The sequence below is a fragment of the Phocoena sinus genome, chromosome 8 (genome assembly GCF_008692025.1).
Source record: "Phocoena sinus isolate mPhoSin1 chromosome 8, mPhoSin1.pri, whole genome shotgun sequence".
Lineage (NCBI taxonomy): Eukaryota > Metazoa > Chordata > Mammalia > Artiodactyla > Phocoenidae > Phocoena > Phocoena sinus.
The window spans coordinates 68,965,554-68,976,213 of NC_045770.1; the positions used below are offsets into that span (position 1 = coordinate 68,965,554).

At 41.7% G+C, this 10,660-nt stretch overlaps 1 protein-coding gene across 1 annotated transcript; it reads right to left on the reverse strand.

The window, feature by feature from the left end:
- Window positions 1–6,386: 6,386 nt before the first annotated feature.
- Window positions 6,387–10,437, reverse strand: LOC116758271 (calcitonin receptor-stimulating peptide 2-like). The gene is made up of 4 exons (XM_032641122.1): window positions 10,352–10,437; window positions 7,278–7,409; window positions 6,686–6,867; window positions 6,387–6,506 (listed from the first exon to the last, which is right to left on the reverse strand). The coding sequence occupies exons 1-3, from the start codon at window positions 10,435–10,437 to the stop codon at window positions 6,708–6,710; spliced, it is 378 nt and encodes a 125-aa protein (XP_032497013.1). The 3' UTR covers window positions 6,387–6,506; window positions 6,686–6,707.
- Between the last annotated feature and the right edge of the window lie 223 nt (window positions 10,438–10,660).

The following is a 10,660-nucleotide window of genomic DNA, read 5'->3' on the forward strand; positions in this document are numbered from 1 at the left end:
CGGTACCCCGTGGTCCCGCCCCATTTCCATGGCCATTGGCTGGCTGAGCGTAGGGCCCTCGGGCCAGTTACTCTTGCCTTTGTTCTGGTCAGAGTCTGCTCTGCGGAGGGCGGGTGGCCCTATGGATCTGGGCGCGGCTCTAGGCAATCCCCAGCTGGTTGGGCACAAAGCCTGGAGGCCTCTTCCGGGGTGTTGACACTTGGGGCTGGAAGACGTGACAGCACCGCCTACCTCACTGGGTCAGGCGGATCCTGCATCCCAGGCAGCCAGCCTTTTCTGTGGGTATCTTTTTAGGAGCCAGGTCTGCTTATTTCAGACTGGAAAACTGGGGAGATTATCAGTACTGCAGTCTTTAGCAAAACCTGGTAATCTTAAGAATCTCCGTTAAAGAATTGACCCATCAATATAAAAAGAAAATAATCTCACTATTTATCCTTTTTTTACTCATCTATTCTTTTGTCCTATGTTATGAGGTATTTTTACATGTGATCCCTTATGAATTGTAATTGCACAATATTTAGGCAACCTGAGTTAATTACATATCTTTTCACAGCTTTCTGGTCGTTCCCAACTGGTTACTTCTTGGCACTCACAGAAGACTCTCTGGTCTACAGTTGCCCAGGGATAGTGATTGCCTACTTGGAAATTTCTATTTGCTGTTTCTGTTTCTATTCCTGTTTTGTATTGGGTAGTTCCTTGCAACACAGGACCTACTGGGCATGGGACTCTTTTTAACAGCTGCCTTTTGTGATTGAGCAGTGGCAAGAGTGTTATGGTCCTCATTAGCTTAAGGCTTATTCACACTGCAGGTGTTTTTTTTTTTTTAACATCTTTATTGGAGTATAATTGCTTTACAGTGGTGTGTTAGTTTCTGCTTTATAACAAAGTGAAGCAGTTATACATATGTTCCCATATCTCTTGCGTCTCCCTCCCTCCCACCCTCCCTATCCCACCCCTCTAGGTGATCACAGTGTACAGAGCTGATCTCCCTGTGCTATGCGGCTGCTTCTCACTAGCTATCTATTTTACGTTTGTTAGTGTATATATGTCCATGCCACTCTCTCACTTTGTCACTGCAGGTGTTTTTTAAATGTCCACCATGTAGTCCTATCCAAAGCAATGGAGATAATATGTGAAAAGAGCAACAAAGTCCCTACCCTCCTAGAACTTACATTCTTGTGAGGGAGGAGGAATAAACACATAAAATAATTTTAGACAGTCATTAGCAGACGAAAATAAAAGTGTGTTATAGAGAATGCTTGGGCATGGGGAAATCGTTTAGCAGGTGAGAGATGTCAAGAAAAGTCTCTTTAAGAAGATGACATTTGAGCTTAGATCAGATGATAAGGAGTTATATTAGTTTTCTACTGCTGCCGTAACAAATTACTACAGTGCCTTAAAACCACAAATTTGTTATCTTATAGATTTTGTGCTCAGAAGTCCAAAGTGGGACTTACTGGGTTAAAAGGTAGGTGTTGGTATAGCTGCATTCCTTCTAGAGGCTCTAGAGAAGAATCAGTTTCCTGGCCTTTTCCGAATTTTAGGGGCTACCCACATTCCTTAACTCGTATTCCCTTATCTTCATCTTCAAAAGTAGCAACATCTCACATTGGATCTCACTGACTCTTCTGCCCTGTTCTCTGCCTGCCTTCTGCCTGCCCCTTCTACTTAGAAGGACACTTGTGATTACATCGGGCCTACCTGGATAATCCAGGATTATCTCCCCACCTCAAAGTCAGCTGTTTAGCAACCTTAGTTCCATTTTATTGCTCCATGCTGTGAAACCTAACATACTGTTTCTGGGAATTAGGATGTGAACATATTGGAGGTGAGAGGTGGGGGCAGGGGCGACCAGGGGGAGATATGGGGGAAAATATTCCAAAGACGGAATAGCGAGAGTAAAGGCCTCCATGTACTAAGCAAGCCTTGTCCTCTGGGAGTGTTTCCAGTCTCTCACTTTCTATATCTCTGATGCAAATACACTGGATCGGAAGCCAGGCAGTGAGTTAACCTTAAGTTTTGCTGTTTAACTGTTTTGAGCTCACTATCTGGTATATGGACATCTCCAGTGTCCTGTACGTTTCACAGGATCTCCAGCCACGGACTATCTACCTACTGCCTATCACAAATGCCTAATATATTACCTTTAGGGATTCCTTTAAACTCTTATTAATCAAGAATCTTCTAGTAAAATGGAAAAATAATATGGTAGATAATCATTGCTAAACTTAGTCCTCAATGTCTAACCAAAGGTCAATGGAGATGGCCTAGGATGGATATTGGCGTTGCAGCTGGAGCACAGTGATGCCGAGGCATTAGGAGTGGAGTGATATTACCTACTGGTTATCTGAGGTCACCCCTGCCTGCCTTCCCCAACATCAATCAGCTTGCATTGTCTGGCTGGCCACAGCTGTTACGCAGTATGGTACTCAGTTCAAGAGTGGCCCCTTTCCATTATTTATTTTCAAAAACGATTAATTTCCATTTCAAAAATATCCTCCCATTCACTTAAGGTAAGGAGCATTTCCCTTTGGCATTCTGCCCCTGCCTACGTTAGCGGAGGAGGGCTGTAGCCTTGACAGCAGCCTGACTCACTAAAGGCACTGATGAGATGCCTCATCTCCACCTCCACTGCCCCTTGGGGACAGTGTGTGTGGGAGGTCCTCACGACTCAGTAAAAGTCTCTCAGAACACAGTTCCTTCCCTGTCATCATTTTCATCATTTATCATGTTCTCTCAGCGCTCAGCAAAGAGAAGTAGCTCTCTTTGTTCCCCCTCCCTGCATTTGCTCCTAGAGTGATAGAAAACAACCAATATTATGTTTGTCTGTGGACTTTATCAGGACAGGGATGTTTGGTAGAACAGGAAATGAAGTATTTCGCTGTTTCATGGTAGAGAGCCCATCTTCAGTATGCAGGGCTGAATGGGTGCCTGGAGAAATGTGAAAACCCTGTACATGGCTCTGATATTTCTGTGTGCAGACAGGTAATGGTTTCAACAGAGAGTCTGTGCTCCAGTGAGAGCCTCTTTCTTGGGCTTTGGGAACCTCCCTCCAGGATGCATTCTGAGGGCTCCCTGCCCTTCCTGGATGGCTGCTCCCCTGGCCTGAGCCCTGGGTGCTCTCCCAACCCCCCAACCCAGCACACAGTGATGCAATCAGCACAAGGTATCTCCTTGGCACATTTCATTATGTGCACTCACAGTGGCACTTCATCAGAATGGAAGGGAGTGAGAGTCAAGGAAGTGCCTAGCCGAGCCACATTGGAGCCCGAGGCAAAAGAAAAAAATCAACAATACTGATGTTGGCTCATTAAAAATTTGATATCTTGTTCATCATGGATTTTTTCGCATTAATTTTGAATTTAAAGTGTTATATTAGAATATTATCTTGATTACTAAGCATTTTGGTGTCCCCTTATTTTGCTCCCAAGGTGAATGCCTCACATGCCTCACCAGAGTCCCAGCCCTGGGATGTAGGGTACATAACTGATGATTTTGATGACAAAATGGCATGTAGGAACTGGGTTTGTGCACTTGGATTTTCCTGACGCTCCTAGGAGCCAGGTACTGAGGTGAAGCCGGTGGAGCGTGGCACCTCTGCATGAGATTTGAGGAGCTTTATGAAAGTCTCCCTTTGACCACTACAAAAAAGTCCCCACCTTGCCTGAAGTTCAATCTTTATCATTTAATTTATATGAGTTAAACATTCCCCCAAAGAGGCTAAGTTAGAAAATGTAAACCCTGATGGCAGCAAGGTGATAGAAAGTTCCTAAAACTGCACTTACACGTGAATGTGTTAATTCCAGCATTTTCTTAGAGACAGGACAGAATGGGAGGCGTGATGACACTGATTTGCTGGAGTTATTGGCATGGTCATGTTGATGGTGGTAGGTATGGGGACTTAAGAAAGGGATACAGAAAGAAAATAGAGGTTTTCAATGAGAAACTTCTTTCCCTTCACAATTTTTCCAAAGGCTGCAGACCGATCACACTTCTCCCAGGAGTCATTCCTGCCGTTTCCTGGGGATGCTCAGCCAACCACCCTCTGCCACTGCCTCTCCTCCAGCACCCTACTGGTCCATCTTCTAATCTTGACATCTTTTGTTTCTTTTCTTGTATTTAAAGAAATTAGAAGTCTAAAGTGGATGAACACTTAGTCACCATCTTGTTGAAGACCCTCTTCCAAATGTGGTATCTGAGACTCAGTGGAAATGTAATTCTCTGTCCAGGGTCACACAAGGCAGCACCAGTGGAACCAGAAGTCTGGGCTCTGGACTTGCCACCTGTTTCTTCAGTCATTCATCACAGAATTATTGAACACCTACTAGACTAGATGCTGGAGATGTAATGGTGAGCAAAACCAGTCATGGTCCCCACTTTCCTGGGATTTACAGTCTACTGGGGGATGTGTACATAAATAATCACAAATAGATATATCATTACAAATAGTTAAGTTTTCTACCGGTATCAGTGTTATACCATTTTGATGGAAATGTAGAAACCATGCTACATTTGGGCATCTTTGCCCTTTTCTCTCTTTAAATATTGGATTAGCCAAAAAGTTCATTCGGGTTTTTCTGTAATGTGAAATGCCTGAACGAACTTTTTGGCCAACCCTAAATATAGTTTTAGGTGTTTCCCCTATATGTGTTGCACACCATGTCAGAAGGTGTAATAATTTTTGCTTCAACCATCAATTTTGCCCATTCTGATGTTCTTTTTTTTCCTGAAGTTCCAGACTTTCTTCTTTTGTTTCCTTCTCTGATTAGAGAACTTCCTTAAGCCATTTTTAAAAAATTATTTCTTATTGGAGTATAGTTGCCTTACAATGTTGTGTTGGTTTCTGCTGTACAACCAAGTGAAGCAGCTATACGTATACATATACCTTAAGCCATTTTTAAGAGTAGATTTACTGGCACAGATTTCTTAGTTTTCCTTCAGTTGAGAATGTTTTTATTTCCCCTTTCATTTCTGAAGGATATTATCTCCAGATATGCAATTCACAGTTGACAGTTTTTTCTCTCAATTAAAAAAAAATAGTTAAGTTTTCTGATGTAAAGAAACAGTTTTATAAGCCTGTATAACACAGGAAATGGGATCAGTGTTGGGGGTCAGAAATTGCTGCCTGGGGCACAGAACTAGCTTATATCCAGGGACCTGTCTTCTCCACAGTCATGTTGACTGCAAGGTTTACTGTTCTTCTCAAGCAGCTGGACTTCTGTGGGACTTCGAGCACCAAGTAGGAAGAGAAGGGAAAGTGGATGTGACAAATCCATTCTTTAAGTTGTGAATATCGCTCAGAGAGCCACTTCAGTCCTAATTTGAAGCCTTTTTACTCTTGCTTTGCAAAAGATTTTTTTTTTTTAAACATCTTTATTGGGGTATAATTGCTTTACAATGGTGTGTTAGTTTCTGCTTTATAACAAAGTGAATCAGCTATACATATACATATGTTCCCATATGTCTTCCTGCAAAAGATTTTGATAAACATTCTTATACTGTGCTTCTAAAAAGGGTAACTTTGAAGAAGCAAAGTAAACAGCAGGTTAACTTGAACATGCTCATTAAAGAACATTAAAGTTATTTTAAGAAGATTCTAACTTAAGTGTGCAGGGGAAATGTGTGGTGTATTTTTGGAAGATTTGGCTAATTTTTTTTTTTTTTTTTAAATCAAGAGTTTGGTTGCCATTTAGTAAACATTGTCAGGGCTTCTCTGGTGGTCCAATGGTTAAGACTCTGTGCTTCCACTGCACGGCGCACGGGTTCGATCCCTGGTTGGGGAACAAAGATCCCACATGCCGTGAGGTGCGGCCAAAATAAATAAACAAACAAAAGCTTATTTAAAAAGCATTGTCAGATATGTTATCACTAAAAGATCTCACAATCAAAAAACTTATAAGGACAAAACATGTCTGTGAAAACTAAGTTAGTTTGAATCCATGATGTGTGTAATACCCTTTGGCAAGGTTGGCTGACAGGGTCCTGATTTGCTACCAGATAAGCCAATGAGACATGAGTTATATTTATTGAACATGGAATCAAATATTAAAAAGATGCACACTAGATAACTACAATGATTTTATTCTGCATTGAGCTTTAGTTTATTTCAAGGAAAAGAGTGTTTTCAATATCAAGAAGCATGCCTATATATGTGTCTTCCATGCTATTTTTTCTGCAAGTTGCTTTCACTGCAAATTAAAGAAGTAGAGTTCAGCTGCTAACATGTATCTACTATAGTTGCCTTCAAGTTATATGGGGAAACTGAGGCTCAGAGAGGGTCTGGCCCATGGTGACATAGTTAGCAGAGGACAAACACAATATTTGAACCCAACTCTATGCTCTGAATCCAGATGTACATAACATTGTAAGGAATACTCCCAAAGGGTAGAGTCTTTGCCTTTCAAACTCAAAAACTAGAATATCACAATTATAACTTCAGAAAACAGTGTTTTAAGTGAAGAGGTTCTATATTTCCTGGCAGATGATCTTAGTGTCACCAGGAGACACTGGAAAAATAAAAATAAACCCAAGTTAGAGGGATTTCAGTTATTGAGACTCTCTGTTCTATATCCAGCCGCTACAGATTTTTTTATGATACATGCCCAGGGAGGGTTAGAGTGTGACCCGCACCCCTGCCATAATACCCAGCCACCAGCCATGCCATTCAAAGTAATAGGGCGGTCACCTTCCTAGAGTCATTTCACTGTTCAGGCCTGCAGGTCCCTGTGGTGGTGGCCAAAGGCTCTGGAGCCCACGTTGGTGGGCATGAAGTTCCTCTTAATCACGCTCCCAGATCTGCTCAGCCAGCCCGCCATCTTATGGGTCACGCAAGTGGCAGTGTCGCACGAACTCTTCTGGGCAGTGATGCTGATTTGTAGGATGGAGAAAATGAGAAGGCCTGTCAGTGAGAGGTTGAGGGCAGATGCTGCCCTATGGGATCATCAGTGGAAAATTACTACTCTGAGAGGCACCAGTGAACCTTAAATGTTTCTGCTAAATACAATCATCACAACAGAAAATCAAAGGGTTTTAGGGAAAATGCCACAATCACTCCCTGTAGACATTTTTAGGGGTGTCAGAAGACCAAAGATGTCTCTGGGTTAATGTTCTTGGAACACAGAACTGTAATCTTTCCTGTGTAAATTAAACACCAACCAAGGCTTATGAGATGAGAGAGAGATTTATGGCACTATACCCAATCTCATTCTTAAGTAGACCCCTTCCTGGTAAGCTGGGGGAAGGGTAAGCCATGTTCTGGGAGGGGTGCAGAGATTTACCTGAAGCCCTCTTCCTCATGCTCCAGCTCACTGGCCTTCATCTGCACATAATACTTCACCATTTCAGCCAGTAGGAGGCGCGATTCCTCCTCAGTGAGTGTAGCAGGTACAAAGCCACTTTCCAAGGCCGGCCTAGGGAAGGGAAGGAAGCCCAACTCATGCTCTGAGCCCCTGCCTACCCCCACACCCCAGGATAAGCAGCCAGCTTTCTTGGTTTCTGGGGCTTCCACTGAGGATGTGGCCAACCCAATTCTCTCTCTCTTTTTAATTTCTTTTTTTAAGGTTTTAAAAATAACATTTATTTCTTAAAGGTTAACATGTGCAGGGCTTCCCTGGTGGCGCAGTGGTTGAGAGTCCGCCTGCCGATGCAGGGGACATGGGTTCGTGCGTGCCCTGGTCCGGGAAGATCCCACATGCCGCGGAGCGGCTAGGCCCGTGAGCCATGGCCGCTGAGCCTGCGCATCCGGAGCCTGTGCTCGGCAACAGGAGAGGCCACAACAGTGAGAAAAAGTTAAAATGTGCATAATAAGAAACCAAAAAACACAAGAAACAAAAAACAAAGTCATCCATCATCACAAGCAGTATACTGATGTGTCCTTCTAGATCTCATTTGTGTATTTACACAACTAAGCATCCATTTTTATGTAACTAAGATCATACAGTTATGTATCATGCTTGTTCACACATCATTTCAAAGTCCCAAAACTATGAGTATTTTGATAACCAAGAATACACTACACCAACTCAATCTGGAAGGAGAAAAATGTAATCCTGCCTTTCTCGGTGACAAAAATTTCAGAAAAGACAAAAATGGCAACAGGCCTCTAGACAAAGATATTGGCAAAGTTATGATTAAAATACTATATTCCCTTAATGTTCAATTTAAAATGAGACATAAAGCAACAGAGTACACAAAGTATAATGCTTCTAAGAGGATTCATTATCCAATCTAAACTATTAAAGTGTTAGCAAGGAGGTATGTTTCCATTGAATTACTTAACAATATATTCCTATAGTACAGCCAAGAGATGCACACACATCAATGGTTATCATCAAAATATAAATATGAACATGTCCACATACATCTCTCCCTTTATACTTCCTTCTGCCCCTCTCCTGCCAACCTAATGAACACGTCCTGACATACATTTCTCAGAGACGGTTTAACAATTCCATGTCCAAGATGCTGCTTTTTCATGAATTATAACAAACATATTTACAAATTGGTTAATTCACTAGCTCTACTTTTTACCATATATTGTCACTTCAGGACATCTAAAAAAGCCTAGATGTTGCAAAATAATGAATGAACCTTGTCTATAATAAACATTGGTACTTTACAAAAATGTACATATAGTCATGAAGAACCTAGGGATAAGACAGGAATAGAGGCGCAGACCTACTGGAGAACGGACTTGAGGATATGGGGAGGGGGAAGGGTGAGTTTTGACAGGGCGAGAGAGAGTCATGGACATATACACACTAACAAACGTAGTAAGGTAGATAGCTGGGGGGAAGCAGCCGCAAGGCACAGGGATATTAGCTCGGGGCTTTGGGACAGCCTGGAGGGGTGGGATGGGGAGAGTGAGAGGGAGGGAGACGCAAGAGGGAAGACACATGGGAGCATATGTATATGTATAGCTGATTCACTTTGTTATAAAGCAGAAACTGACACACCATTGTAAGGCAATTGTACCCCAATAAAGATGTTAAAAAAAAATGTACATATAGACCTATGCTTATAACCTAAAATTGTTTTCTATACGGAGATATTAGCCAAGAGCCCTTTCCCTTCACCCTTTCTCTTACCCCTTCTCCAGCATTTCAACGACTAAGTACAAGACTACATGTAGCTCCAAGATGTGGATTAACATAGACACTCCCAGAATATACAGCCCTTCCTAAAAACCAACAAAAGGGCATTTATTAAGGGATTATTTTACTACTCTATTTTTAATATACTTTGGGCATTAGGAGTTTCTTATTCTTTAATACAAAGCAATATTAACTAAAACACACAAATAGAACAAGGGTTAGACAATCTGAACTTGTCTAAAGACTCATGGGCACAGATCCCTTCTCTGCACTTCCTTCCCTGTCCCCTCTTCCCTCCCCGACTACCCAATGAACAGTCAGCCTACTCTCCAAGACTCAAGTTTAACAATTCCACTCCCCAAATATAACCGTTCCTATAAATTAACAGAAAAAAATACGTAAAATGTATTACTTTAACTCTCTACTTTCAACATATGTTGTGCACTTTTACACATCTAGAAAGACTAGATGATTCAAATAAGGATTTAAGTTTGTCCACTATCTATACACATAGTAGCAATGAATAAACTGCACACAAAGGCTTTAATCTCAAAGTGTCTTCTAAACAGGAAAACTCAGGCCTAGATCCCTTCCCCTTTTCATCTCTATCAACCCAGCCCAGTTCTCAATGGACAGGGCATGAGGCATGTATCCATCCAAAAATGCCACTTCACCAGGATTTAGGTTCTGGTGTGACCTAAAATAAGTGGTTTGCTCCAAGTGGATTATATAGACTTGTGAAAGGTGATGGTTAGATTTTCAAGAATTTTATGAGCTTAGTGTAAATACAGCCATTATTAAAAATTAAATGATAATGATTTGAATCTGAAAATGATTTCAGTTTAATGTAATTTGAAAAAAAGTGAGAAATTAGATGAAAACATCACATAGATATAATAACAAACTTATTGGCAAAGTAATTAGCAGATTAGGATGCAATTCATTGACCAAATTATGGTAAAAGTAGTAAACAGGTTTGCTAAAGATAGAAATGTTTGGTAACAATCAACAAAAGCATGCTGTGAGGTTCAATGAGTTACAGTATATGAAATTGACAAGGAGTATCCTGTATCTTATGTGTGTTTGTAAACTGTGTGATACACATGTTTGTATCACAAAAAATTTATGATAAACTTATATACATGTTTACATTCATACATTACCCGCCCATCCATAAGAGCCAGATTCAGCACAGCACAACTTAGAACACAGAATTATAAGATTGGGAGTTGGGAATACTCCTGGCAGGGCTGTCTCACCTGAATGGCGCTGAGTGCAGCACGCCTGCCTGGTACAAGACCAGGATGCTGAGGACCAGGAAGGGGGGGAACTTCCAGAAGACCATGATGACTCTCTGCAAGGGAAGAATAACATCAGCACCTGCAGAATAACAACTTCCATGAGCCCACAGACCCAGGCTCTGCTCCTGCCTATGCCTCTAACTCCCTTGCCTTCTGGTTTCATGCTAGTCATGTCACTCCAATTCACCATCATTTCCTGCTCAGCAAAATGGACTGCTGGAAGATCCAGTAAGGCTGCGGCATGCTTGGTTTAGCAAAGAAACCTAG

Excerpts from the sequence above, each read along its gene's own strand:
- LOC116758271 (XM_032641122.1), bottom strand. The coding sequence starts at position 10,437 with ATGGTCTTCTGGAAGTTCCCCCCCTTCCTGGTCCTCAGCATCCTGGTC. Across the intron at positions 7,410-10,351 it reads CTGCACTCAGCGCCATTCAG|GCCGGCCTTGGAAAGTGGCT; the intron begins GTGAGACAGCCC and ends TCCCTTCCCTAG. Across the intron at positions 6,868-7,277 it reads CATGAGGAAGAGGGCTTCAG|CATCACTGCCCAGAAGAGTT; the intron begins GTAAATCTCTGC and ends CCTACAAATCAG.